Source organism: Choristoneura fumiferana, chromosome 3 (genome assembly GCF_025370935.1).
Source record: "Choristoneura fumiferana chromosome 3, NRCan_CFum_1, whole genome shotgun sequence".
Lineage (NCBI taxonomy): Eukaryota > Metazoa > Arthropoda > Insecta > Lepidoptera > Tortricidae > Choristoneura > Choristoneura fumiferana.
In genome coordinates this window covers 16,405,638-16,418,925 of record NC_133474.1, presented here as the reverse complement: position 1 = coordinate 16,418,925, position 13,288 = coordinate 16,405,638, and the positions used below count along the sequence as shown (strand labels likewise).

General features: G+C 39.1%; 1 protein-coding gene across 9 annotated transcripts in view; it reads left to right on the top strand.

The window, feature by feature from the left end:
- Piezo (piezo type mechanosensitive ion channel component) overlaps nt 1-13,288 on the top strand; it is a 58,906-nt gene that overhangs the window by 22,392 nt on the left and 23,226 nt on the right. For 3 of the 9 annotated variants that reach the window (XM_074085934.1, XM_074085932.1, XM_074085929.1), the window contains 21 exons: nt 312-460; nt 1,079-1,222; nt 1,954-2,029; nt 2,178-2,287; nt 2,612-2,807; nt 2,901-3,083; nt 3,160-3,323; nt 3,430-3,559; nt 3,653-3,880; nt 4,213-4,451; nt 4,994-5,179; nt 5,488-5,677; nt 6,241-6,392; nt 6,763-6,926; nt 7,863-7,922; nt 9,162-9,277; nt 9,879-10,004; nt 11,218-11,329; nt 11,881-12,038; nt 12,451-12,530; nt 12,917-12,976. In XM_074085934.1, coding sequence (XP_073942035.1) covers nt 312-460; nt 1,079-1,222; nt 1,954-2,029; nt 2,178-2,287; nt 2,612-2,807; nt 2,901-3,083; nt 3,160-3,323; nt 3,430-3,559; nt 3,653-3,880; nt 4,213-4,451; nt 4,994-5,179; nt 5,488-5,677; nt 6,241-6,392; nt 6,763-6,926; nt 7,863-7,922; nt 9,162-9,277; nt 9,879-10,004; nt 11,218-11,329; nt 11,881-12,038; nt 12,451-12,530; nt 12,917-12,976 — 3,023 coding nt within the window. Of the gene's footprint in view, nt 1-311; nt 461-1,078; nt 1,223-1,953; nt 2,030-2,177; nt 2,288-2,611; nt 2,808-2,900; nt 3,084-3,159; nt 3,324-3,429; nt 3,560-3,652; nt 3,881-4,212; nt 4,452-4,993; nt 5,180-5,487; nt 5,678-6,240; nt 6,393-6,762; nt 6,927-7,862; nt 7,923-8,204; nt 8,247-9,161; nt 9,278-9,878; nt 10,005-11,217; nt 11,330-11,880; nt 12,039-12,450; nt 12,531-12,916; nt 12,977-13,288 lie in introns of all 9 variants that reach the window. The other 6 variants (XM_074085938.1, XM_074085936.1, XM_074085935.1 and 3 more) reach the window with 4 other exon arrangements.

The following is a 13,288-nucleotide window of genomic DNA, read 5'->3' as shown; positions in this document are numbered from 1 at the left end:
CGATCATATATTTGTTTGAGATTTGTAGACGAAAAGCTATGCTGTAGTCAGTCGCTGGTTATAATTACAGATAAGTCAGATCCACCGATTTATCCCTCAACCTTTTCCTAGAATGTATTTTGTATATGAATGATAACTTAAACACATAAAAAATAAATAAAACTCCTTTTGCTTGGTAAAAACAGACAGACTGGTCTATTCCTTCTGTGAAATGAGTATAACTATACTCGATTTGAACCAATTTTGTCTTACCATAATGAGTTTTTAATTATTTCGAACTATCAGTAACTAAGTACCGTTTTATTTTACAGATAAGCTGGTACTGGTGGCGGCGGTTGATGTATGTCTTCTGGATCACAGTGATCATTTATTCCATGATCAATCTCATACTAATTTACATATATCAATTCGATAACTTTTCCAAGACCATAGAAAAGTATTTACGTATCAACGAGCAACTGTAAGTTCATACATAGTTTTAAGTATATGTAGCAAATGAAAATTGCTCCATTATTGTCATAATGCGGTGTTCGGCTACTATTGAATTTGCCATATGAAATATAAAGTATAAAACGCTTTTCTCTATCCATTATGTATGGCGCTACTTGCGTCACATGCTACGAGTAGTATTTCTTTCTCTGTCTAATCTTAAATTATACCTTTTTAACTCTGTTATTATATGTAAAAAGCCGTGATGGCCTAGCTAGTGGTTTGACCTTTCGCCTCTCAAGCAGAGGTTCGTGGGTTCAAACCCTGGCCCTCGCCTCTGAGTTTTTCGATATGCATGTGCAAAATTACATTTGAAATTTACCACGAGCTTTACGGCGAAGGAAACGTCGTGAGGAAACCTTGCACACACCTGTGAAGTAATTCAATCGTATGTGTGAAGTTCCCAATACGCCTGCGACTGGGCCCGCGTGGGAACTACGGCCCAAGCCCACTCATTCAGAGAGGTGGCCAGTGCCCAGCAGTGGAACGTAAATAGGCTGGGATGATTATATGATTTATAAAATAAAAAGTTCTTATTTTCTTGAAAATATACTGTCTATCCTCATTAACTAACCCGTGAACATTCCAGGCAGCACGATCTGGGGCTGGAGCCGTATCATCCGGCAGACTTGTTCGTCAAGCTTCTGACGCCTACTTGTTTCCTTATTATCACCATAATGCAAGTTCACTACTTCCACAAAGACTTTATGGCGCTGTCTAATCCACGAACTAGGTAAATTTGTTAATAAATATGATACGTAGAATGAGTTTTTAATACAACTTTTAATTGGCATACTGTTAATTAACGTTATCATCGGGCACATACATACCAAACTTCATGTCAATCCGACCATTAATAAAGTAAAATAAAAGCTAATATAAATTTTCATTTTAAATAAGTACAGTTACCTGCATTAATATCTGCCACAGCGGAGCTTGCAAAAATATCTGACACGTCCTACCGACCTAAGAAACAGAGTCGTATCAGATATTTATGCATGGTTTGTTGTGTCAGAAATTGGTGCTGGTGACTGTACTAACTTTTGGTCATAAGAGCTCTATCCATGCACCAAATTTCAAGCCAACGAACCATTAGAAGTGGGTAATAATCTAATTGCATGACTAAGGGGCTGTTTCACCATCCTTTGATTAGCGTTAACCGACGCTTAAATGTGATGCCGTCTCCGTCTATTCGAACAAAACAAATAGAGACGCCATCACACCTAACCACCAGTTAACACTAATCAATGGATGGTGAAACAGCCCCTAAATTTCATTTTTAGTTGCCTTATTATTAGCCTAGAATCTAGGCCCTAGATCTTAAGCCTAGTTCTTAAATGAAATAGAATAGAATAGAAGAACTTTATTTTGTAATCTGTGTATGTTGGATGCATTTAGAAAATGCTTTTTTTTTTCGGTGTAATTGTAGCTTCCTTAGTGCCAACCGTTCACTGTTTTTTACAGAACCAATAGCGTAGCTAGAGATGGAAACGAGTCGAGTAGACCTAGTCAAGCTGGTGCTTCCACTATTAAAGATGATGTAAGTATCCTTTATTTTACGTATTATCCATTGTCTATTAGAATCCGAAATTGAATAAACATATTTCGACTTTGATTCAGATTATGTTGTTGTTCGTTAAAAGTAATTAATTTATCATTTTAATATTATGATGGTAATGTTTTTAAAGGTGCCACAGCTGCCTTTAGAAGAGGAAAGAGCAGGGACGCCGGACTCCACCACTGAAGCCGAACAATCCCTGGAGTTGTCCACGTATAATACAAAGCGTAGTTTGCACAGGTAAAAGAAATTTATGTATACCTTGATTGTTTGTGATTAACTCATTTTTTCTAAGGGTCTCACCACATCTATCGACGCGGAATCGGCTTAACCCGACCAAGAAAACGCTTTAAGTCCACGCAATAAGAGCGAAAAAGACGTCTTCCTGTCGATAAACGTCGTTTCACGTCGGCCGAGGCGATCGATGTCTTTTTCGCTCTTATTGCGTGGACATGAAGAGTTTTTTGATCGACTAAAGCCGATTCCGCATCCATAGGTTTGGGGAGTCCTTACTCGTCATGTAATGTTATAAGAATTATCGTAACTCGTATTTCTCTTACACAGAAAAACTTCTCGATCGCGTTCATACGCGCCGACGACTACTGAACCCCAATCTACGGTGTTCCGCGCGTGGATTGCGGAAAAAATCATTATTTACAAATCTCATGTATACGACTGGATCGACAAAATGTTTATCTATCTCCACTTGCACCTGGCAAAAGTTATATTTCTCTCTCTCACGTTGCTATGTGTCCTCAATGTAAGTTAAATGATAATCTTGATTATTTTATTGTATTGCTAATTATTGCTGTGTATGTGTATTTTTTTAAACTCTTAAACATATTTTTTACAGGTTTGCGCAATGCATGTACCAATAATGGTAATAGTGGCCCCGGCTCTGTTATTAAATGCGAGGAAACAGCGCGCTATCATTCTTTTTATATCGACACTGATTAGCATTTATTTTATGCTGAAAATGATGTATCAAATAGAATACATTCCACACAATTTCTTTGATGTGAATTGTACTATAAACGTAAGTCTTCAGTTGTAGTTTATTAGTAAATTTCCATAAAGAATAATAGTTTGTAGCATAAAAATTTGTGTTCCAGGAAGTTAATGATACGAACCTAACCACGTACAATAATGCAGAGTGGATGGGATTCCAGAAGGCCACTCCGAGCCGACCGCTAGCTGTTGTGCTCAAAGGTTACATAGGTCTCATAGCTGTGATCACTTTCCATTCGCTGGTGACTTATCGGCAACAAGCTATCAGGTATTATAGTGTAAATCGCCTTTAACTTACTTGTGTATCATTTATCCACTATTTTGGGAGTATAACGACTCGTAATTTTGAACTGCTATTGTTATTTTTCTTACAGGGATCTTACCCAATCACGACAAAAAGACAAAGTTATGTTTCCTGAAGTGACGCGCAAAGAGGCAGACAAGGATTTGATACACTGTGCAAAGTACATTATCAACTACGGTTTCTATAAATTTGGTGTTGAGGTATGAGAATTCAACGTATTAAGGATAAACATACTACTTAAATTTAATGTTAGTACTGTAATATGAATCTAGAATTGTTTGACAAAATTTTAGGTGACTTTAATATGCCTAATAGGCGTAATAGGATCTCGTATGGACGTCTATGCAGTTTTATATGCATTTTGGCTTCTCCTACTTGTATCTGTGAAGAGAGTGACGCAGGCCAGAGTATGGCCGGTATTTACGGTGTGCGTGACCATCCTGGTGCCTATACAGTACATGATTGCCGTCGGTTTCATGCCACAGTTCTGTATCGATTACCCTTGGAGTGGAGATAATCAGGTACAATTACTATATAGTTTTTATCAATAAATAAATACTTATTGTATTCAAATAAATTAAATAGAAAGGTTGGATTATTAATGACTTGAAAAGTACCTACTCAATAATTGTAAGTTTTTAAACACAAGTTCTAACTTTACTAATCCTGTATAGGATTGCCTATTGACTGCGCTAGTTATGTCTTAAAAATGTGGAAACGATTTTCAAAATCTATGTACATACTTTAATGCCAATCCAACCTGAAAAACAAGTCAAGCACAATTGGGCAAAAAGCTACCACTTTTGAATATATTTGGAACGCAATCACGCCAAATAAATCTAATACGTTTCAGTTTCACAAACATATTCGCACATGGTTCTTCCTGCCATACGCTGAAGAACCTCCACACGCCACCAAACTGGTGTTCGACTTTTTCCTTATGCTGTTCGCGTCACGTCAGCTGCGCGTGTTCCGTGTAGAGAAGACGCAGGGAGACGCGTACGCTGGCGGCTCCAACAGCGAAAACATAGGCCAAGACTGGGAGACGCCGAGCTTTGTTAACCCTGTGCCGGATTTCCTTGGCGTTGTCGGGTAAGGTCATAGTACAAAATGTGCCACGCCCCATAAATGGCCACCACAAGTTGTGGACACCTGTAAACGTACAATCAGCCAAATAAGTGGTCTATCGATTTTTAATCAAGTTCCTATCAAATGAATACGTCGCTAAAGTCGAATTTTCAAGTTGACAGACACGTCTATTGGCATTATTATTTTATGAGATGCAAACGATTATCAACTTTAGGGTGGTAGACCACATATTTGACTGATGGTACATTTCGGAGGGCATTGACGCAATTTTAGCGTTGAAGTGGCTACATCTGATCCGCAAGCCACTGAAGAGGTGAACCCATATCATATTCGTTCACAGTTGCCCGTACCTACTCGTAGATATATTAAGTAGTTCGGCTTCGTTGCTCGTCACTAATGGGCACGTGTAATGGCAACCATCAAGTGGTCAAACGTACGTCTTGCCGCTAAAATCTCAAAATTAGTTGAGAATAATTTTTAATTTTTATTGCCTTGTTCTTTCCAGCTCGTATTCCGGCTCATTTTATTTTCCTTTTTTTTATCAGCACATGGCTGGATGTTGTCAAACGCATGGTATTCCTGGGGATGCTATGGGTCACCCTAGCCATTATGTTCCTTACTGGAACCAATCGCGTGAACCTTTTCTCCATGGGGTACCTCATCGGATCCTTCATATTCCTATGGCAAGGAACTGACTTCTACTTAAGACCGAAAGCGGCTATCTTGCAATGGTGAGTAGTCCATTTTGAGGTTCATTACTTGAATATGAAAGAGAGACAGAGAGAATGATGGTGAAATTGTAGCTTTCCAAATTTACACTTTCAATCGCACCGTGCGTATTTTTTTCCTAACACAGTTCATGTATTTACCACATTATACCAGGAGCGCTTCCTTACCTAATTTTAAATTACTCTTTTATTGCAAGAAGTGATATTTTGCCTACACAGTCAGTGTTAATTACCCCAAATTGGGATCTGAACCATCTAGCTAACATAGATAACATTCCAATAAAAATGAACACGAGTGACAAACTCACCAGGTGGTCGTGGCTCCTTCGATACAATGTTTCGGTGGTAGTGGTGAAGGCGTTACTGCAGATCCCGGGCTGTCTTTACGGGCCGGAAATGCAGTTCCACGCCTGCTGGCTTGTTCAGTTGCTGGGTATAGGATGCGTCGACAAGTTTGCCGGTGGCAACATCGCCAAATTCTTGAAGATGAATTATGATAAGGTAACTATTTTATAAGGCGGTCTTGTTGGACTTTATTTGGTACATAGTACTATAATATGTCATAGCGCTGTTGGAACAATTTCTAATAATAAAAACATACATCAGTGTTTTAGAACATTCGATTTTTTAGTGTCTACACAGTCAGTTAGTCTCTCTATACGACGGGCTTTGTCATATGGGTTTGACTTGACTTGACGACGGCCAATTTCTGCTGCTTCGGACAATTTTGTAAGGAATTACCCTGCTGCTCCGCGACCCACATATATGGATCTCCATAAATTAACACCTGATTCGATAAATTAAAATTGACTAGCTGTTGCCCGCCACTCCGTCTGGGAAGAATTCGTTTATCTCTTTCCCTCGGGAACATGCAATTTACTGGTATAAAATAGTCCTATCTCCTTTCCAGGATCTCAAACTATCTCCATACCCATAAACAATTTCATCTAAATCGGTTTAAGCGTGAAGAGGTAACAGACGGACATACAAAGTTTCTTTCACATTTATAATATTACTAAGGATAGGAGCATGGATGATGCTGACTATTCTCAATTATATTCTAGGATTCGAAGTGTTCTGTACCTCAAGAAGATATCGGTCTCGCGTGGGACGGCGTCTGCTTTGCTTTCCTCATATTGCAGCGGAGACTGTTTCACAGTTACTACTTCTATAGAGTCATTGATGAGAGTAAAGCTACAACCGTTCTCGCTTCCAGGTATGATATCGTTTTAATTTCAGTAGAGCCAGATTGCTATCGCCAGCTTCTCACCATGCATCTGACGAATTTATACATATTTTGTCCATTTTGTACAAAAAATCCGTGCAAAAATTCAAACAAGATGACAAATATTCGGTCTTGAGTGGGTCCCAAATTGTAGATCGTGACCGTACTTGTATCCCTGGCAGTGCGACAATATGTTTACTGTCCAAATACTCGAATTTGAATCGTTATCCTCAACTTTTTTTAATTGCATTGCAATATTTGCAATGCCGTATTAATTACCTTATCAATCGTTTGGAAAACAAAATATTTTTTAACTTTTCTTGCCAGAAGAAGGATGGAAGTTCATTATTAATTTTTTCAGGGGCGCAGAACTTATAGAGGAATTACGACAAAAACAAATGTACCTTCAAGAAGACCAAGAGGTCAGGATATTAGAGAAAATCAAAGTGAAGATGGAGAGAATTAAGGCAAACCAGAAGAAAATACAGGGTACAATGACTAAGGAGGCACCGCACCACGACCGCGGTAAATATTTGTACTTTGAGTTGGTAGAGCCTTTTAAATCAAAAAGAGGATACTGTTTCGTTTTTCGAACAGCAGGTAGTTAAAAAAAAGTACATAAATTTACTAGGAACTTATTTAAAAAACTTATGGGGTTTTCTATGTTTTTACTTTTTACATAACAAATAATGATTTAAAAGTTGTAGTTTCATTGCAAATATATACTGAGAGCAAAGATAAAGAAGACTGATATACTTAATACCTGATCGTATGTTTTGTAACAACCGGTACATAAATCTGCCGTCAAAGCTCGTCGGTCATATGAAATTGTATACTCTATAACGCGAATGTTATTCTATTCCGCTAACCTTAAAATGCGAAGAGGACGAAGACACGCAGACGGGCGCATCGGAGGCGGTGCCGCTGGTGCGTGGCGACTCAGACTCGCGCGGCTACCACACGCCCGACAGCCCCGCGTCCCCGCGCGGCTTCCACACGCCGCTCAGCGAGCCCTCCGCGCCCCCTTCCCGCGCGCCCACGCCCCCGCCCGTCCGCCGCCCTCTAACCCTGCCCGCGCTCCCCCCGCCCAGCTCACAAGGCGGGCCCCCTTCGCCGTCCTCCGCCCTGATGACTGTATCCCTGGACGCGTACTTGGAGCCCCGGCGTATCTCGTTCGAGTCCCCGCCCTCGTCGGAGCTGCTGCCGCGCGCGCATAGCCCCGAGGAGTCGTATCCGGTGTTCTCGCCGCCGCCGATACGCCGCCGCCACACCGTGGCCAGCCCCAGCCTGCTGCAGCGGACCTCCATCATATCCATGTCGAGCCGCGCCGAACCCCACTCTCATCACACGTGTAAACATTCCCGTTCTCGAAGCACGTTTAGATCTGTGTACGTGTCATCACCCTGTATATAATGTAAAGCAATTTTTTACAGATTTAAATGTAATTTTTTCTTTTATTAGGAATAGAAAGTCAGTCACTACCTCTTTGTCAGCGACGGGTATACACAAAGAGACATGAAGGTATTGATAAATCTATGAGCTTTTTGCTCTGGTGTGGGAGGTGATTGTCTCCGTTCTGCAAAATATATTCGTCATATAGTTATTATAATTAACCGCCCTTCCAGCACAGTGGTGAGCTGTAGGTAGAACTTTAGGATCACCGAAGGCTGAGTCACCCATTAATTAATTTTCGATAAACCCGCTTCAATAACACCTTTCGTATCGTCCGGGTGTATTTCGAAGTCGTGCTACACTGAATGTATAGTGTGAGTTGTGGTGTTGAGTTTTGCTTTCTTCTTGTAGCGCCCGTCAGGCCGTATAAGCAGCCCGCAAGTCACCAGAAGGGTAACGTTAAGACTCCGTCTATCGCCCGTAACCTGTGTTCGCTTGACTAACTCTCTATAGCTTCTACTGACGGTATTTAGGCAAGTTGGGATCTTTGGCGGGAACTGTCTTGATTATTTTTAAAGTTCGGTGGAATACAATACAATACAAAGGCTCTTTATTTTACACCAGAAATAGTAAACGATACAGCAAACAGATACACAGAGAAAAAATATGTATATGGAATATTATGTTTGTAAAGTTATAATTGTTGTACATATACAATATCTAAGACAGAATGCGCCTCCTCACTGTATGTCCACGCTTTGCATGTATCGTATCAGCGTATGACTGCATGCGTGTTTTGAGCATCGTGATGTTTGTTGTGTGTGTTATATTTTAAGGACAGCCACGTGCATAATGTGCGCTCAGGTAAATGTGCCAAAAAGTAAGAAAATAAATTCACTAGTACGTTTTTTACGTAGAATTAACAAGCACTTGCTTGCTCTATGCATCTGGCTGTTTGAAATTTTAGAATTTAAGACAAAACGGTGAATATAAAAAAACTGCTTGCTTATGCAGTGAAATAATCTGTAGATATAGATCTACCAGTAAAAACCACTTAAGCCTACACCTGACACATTTCTATATTTTACTTAAAACTTTATTTGTCGTATTAGTATTGTAATAGCACTCGTTTTTATGCAACATCACTTTTAAGTTCAACATTTTTGCAAACTACATTACGCTTATAATCACTGCTGTTTAGATTGAATCAAATAAACGCATTTTTTTTCTAAATACTAGCTGTTTAACTGTAAATTATTATTATTATCAATAATTATTATTTTTAACTGTTTGGACACAAATTGGGCTTTGGGACTAAAATATTATTGTCTTCTGATCACTGAATAAACATAAAATTTTCCTATACAGCCGTTCGATCGGGTGACTACTACATGTTTGACGAGTTCGATGACACTGAGGTTCCTTTGAAAGATGAAGATAGCAGCTCAGACGAGGACGCTCCGAAGGAAATGGGTCTTGGCAAGGTATTGTATTGCCACGCAGTTACACATTTTTTAAATACTAACTTAGCTGTACCGTTGGGTATTTTGTGGGAAGTTGAATGATGTATGTACTGTGTTGGTGTTAAAAGGAGCATGTTTTACAGGACGGGTGGATTTCTCCAATCATTAGATAAGTTTCCCAGTGTACTAGCATGTTCCTATTCTTATTGTATAGGTAGAGTAGAGTTTTTTAGGGTATTGTTACGTATCACGCCCGGGTTGGGATATTTGTAGCTTAGATAGTATCGCCTGTATGCTTATATTAACTGACCTGTTTTTGTACTTAACAACTTGCACAGATTTACATGTGTATCATCTTTATTTTTGGGTCGAGAAAGACCGTATTTGATACCACATTACATGCGAACGCTTAGAACGTTAAGCCGACTGCTTTTACAAAATTCGAATGTCAATTCCTTCAGGTAAGGTAAAATTCCGCGAGAGGCTATAAGTATTTGATATTTAAACATTGAATCTGAAAGAGATGCTATTCCGCTATGGCAAGGTAAAATTGGAAAATTTTGGTCATTCATTTAATATCATTTTGGTTGTCCGCTCTTGTTCCGTACGGTCGCGCACGCAGCTTTTGTCGACGGCGATCAAGACTGACCTGCGGCGCGCGGTGTCGCTACGCCGCTCGTCAATGCCTGCCGTACGCTCTCAGCGCAACCTTTCCATCGGGACATATCCCTACTCTGACCCGCATGAGGTAATGATAAAAAAAAACACTTCATGATTATTGTTTTAAGGAGCACTTTGTTTCGATGATGATTTAGGTACTTGCTGATATGTTTCAGCACTTTATTCGTTGTTTATTTTACACCGAGCCTTTGTTTCGGGCAGATTTTTTTTAGGTTTCGTGTGCATGATTGTTACAAGTAAGTTAACTTCGCTTTTATATGTTTGTATGCGCACGTTTAGTGTTGTTTGCATTAAAAAAGTGTTGCACGTTTTATTATGCTTTATAGTTACTAACGTATAGTTTATTTGTGAATTTATTACTTATACCTTTTAACGTGCAAGGCGAAAATTTGATCTGATTAGTAGAATAGAATAATACTTATATACTTATATATTTCATAAAAATACGTGTCGTTGCCTTGCATTTTAAAAGGTACAGTGTTTGATTATATTTTTTTCACTGTGGAGAAAAATTGTAAGTACCTAAATAAATTCTAAGAAAATAAATCAATTGAGGGTGATTGATAGGACGAAACATGTACTATTTTAAATTATATGACATGCGTTTTTTAAATTAAGAGCGTTTAAATACCTGCTGAGCTGGCAACGTTGCATTTTTGTTAGTTTTTCTCGATTATTCCATAAAAAATTAATGAAAATTAAAAATGTGGTCTTTTAGAACTGTTCTTAATATATAAGTTAATGTGTCTACTCCAATAATTATTCGTGATAGACTTTTATATTATTTAAAAAGGGAACAAATGTTTTTTAACGGTTTTAAAAAAAATTATGGACTAATCGAGAAAAACTAACAAAAATGCAACGTTGCCAGCTCAGCAGGTATAAACGCTCTTATTTGCTTTTATTTTTTTGCGTTCGTTGTTTGTCAGAGCTATCGAAGTTGCGGACGCTCACTCGCACTCAGCCAATAAACCTTTCGCATGTTATGACGTTTTATTATGTAAGAAGATAGGGACAGCAAGCTCAACTTGAAATCAAATCAGCCCATATCCACCAACTGAGTAAAGGGCTCTAAATTTTTCTCGACACTTTGTCCGGTCCTGTGCTAGTCTCATCCACAGCTTACCAGCTGACTCAAAGATCATCTTAAACACTTACAATCTTAAAATAGAATAAGTAGTTTTCGGAGCGAACTAGCCCAGTTACGATTGTCTGCCGAACGCAACGATGAATCCGCGGAAGGTTCGTTTAGAGAATCACACAGTATTATTATGTCACAGATTCGGCGGCGGGAGCGGGACAGTTCGGCGCAGCCGAGTGATGCGGCCGCGCGCACCGAGCAAGAGCGCGACGGTGGCGTCTCAGACCTCGACGACTTCGCTGCCACACCTGGTAAGTAACTCTTCTTAGAAGCTGAGACTTTTAGCTCGGAAGGTATCTCAGAACGCAAGATGCAGGAGCGTAGTAAAGTAATTTGAATATATTTTTAAGTATCTCAGAACGCAAGATGTAGGAGCGTAGTAAAGTAATTTGAATATATTTTTAACTGACTTCAAAAGGAGGAGGTTCTATTGTTCCACTAAATATAGGTTTTTTTTTTTTTTGTTTGTTCACCGATTTCTCCGTCAATTGTGATCGATCTTCAAAATCCTTTTTTATCCGAAAGTGTCTCTGGGAAGCAGATGGGATAGTTTTTATCCCGGGAAATGGCATAGTTCCCGCGGCCTCGCTGTAAATGGATCCTTTACAGATGGTGTCGCAGAGAACAGCTAGTATATCGTAATAAGTTTTAATTTGATGTAACTTAAAAAGTGAATGAAGGCATCCTTAGATTGTACTGCCAGTCAAGACTGCGTTTAGGTCGGTTCTGAGCTGTTTTCGTGCTAATTTAAGTGGGTCTTTACTTTCATTCGTTTAATTACAACCTTCCGATGATTTTACAGCGCAAGAAACTTGGATCGACAAACTGAATAACTATTGGGAAACAGCCTGGGCATTTATATCAAGCTTCCTGGTGACTGCCACGAAACACCTCATGAAGTTCTCCCGCGACTACCGCTACGTTTCGCGAGCGCTGTCGATGGAGAAAAAAGTACTCAAGGTAAAGAACAGTCTCTACCTCCAAAACGTATTGATTAAGTACATATTTAAATAAAATACACGAGACTCCCGTACTAATAGTTGAGGGATGCTCGAAATCTTTCGAACCTATCCGTGGTTCCTTGTCAAGGAAAGTCCGAAAAGAAAGCCAACCGCGATCTGCGCGCCAGCGCTATTGCAGCTCGACTACTCGGCACGGCCGTCTCGGCGGCTAAAAAACTACCGTGGTTTTTATCACCAATTATTATTGTCACAAGGGTTACTTCGGGTTACTACACTAACTACGTCAACTACTTAGTAGCCGAGAGCATGGTTTATTGTTTACGCAGAATGGCGATTAACAAACTTTTCGCAAATGCGTGTGTACAGTATTACAGTGTACATATTTCTAAATGGTGTTTCTAATTTTTCAGGAAAAGGAAGGTTTTGGCATCGGCCTGAGAGAGGGATCGCAGATGATCTGGGAACCGCTGCCCGAGACGCTCGCTCATCCGTGAGTGTTCATATAACTAACTAAGTTTTATTTGCACGTTTAAAATTTTATAGATTGCAGTGTCTCGTGATTGTATTCAATTCATAATAATGTAGATAGTGTCTGTAAAAATCAATGAGCTATATTCTATATATCGCTCATCGATTTTTGAATAATACAGTAATTTCAGGTAGAGTATGTAACTAAACTTAATATTAAGCTTAAGTTCTGCCCGTGCTTTTGTGCATGCGAAGTTACAAATTGTAGTGAAAAGAAATGAAGTCCGATCCAGAGTAGGTATTTTTACAGTAAATTAGTTTGCAGGCATCGTAGCATTCGTTGTGTAACAATAGTGATGCAGTTAGTCTTATTTAGTGAGTAGTGTCTTGTTTTTGCATGCTGCCTAGTGTGCACATGGACATGGAATTCCCTGATAACAACCTACTCGTGCCAGTAGTGGAAATGGGGTTTGTATATAGTATATTTAAACAAATCTTGTGATAACTAATCTTTTTCCTATCTGCATAACAGTAACTTTTCTTAAGCAGATGAATAGACGGGTCTGTTTATTGTGTTTAATTTATTTTTGTACTTAAAGTAGTCGATTGATGTATAAATAACGAACCCCTTAAAATCAAGAATGTAACACATTTGTGTTTTTCATTTGAAAATAGCATGGAATTATGGTTTTGATGATTCGATTTTTTTTAGAGTAGTTATTTTTACTAGTGCTGTCATTGTTATTACATTCGTAGCTAAAAATTTTGTAAAATGTTGAG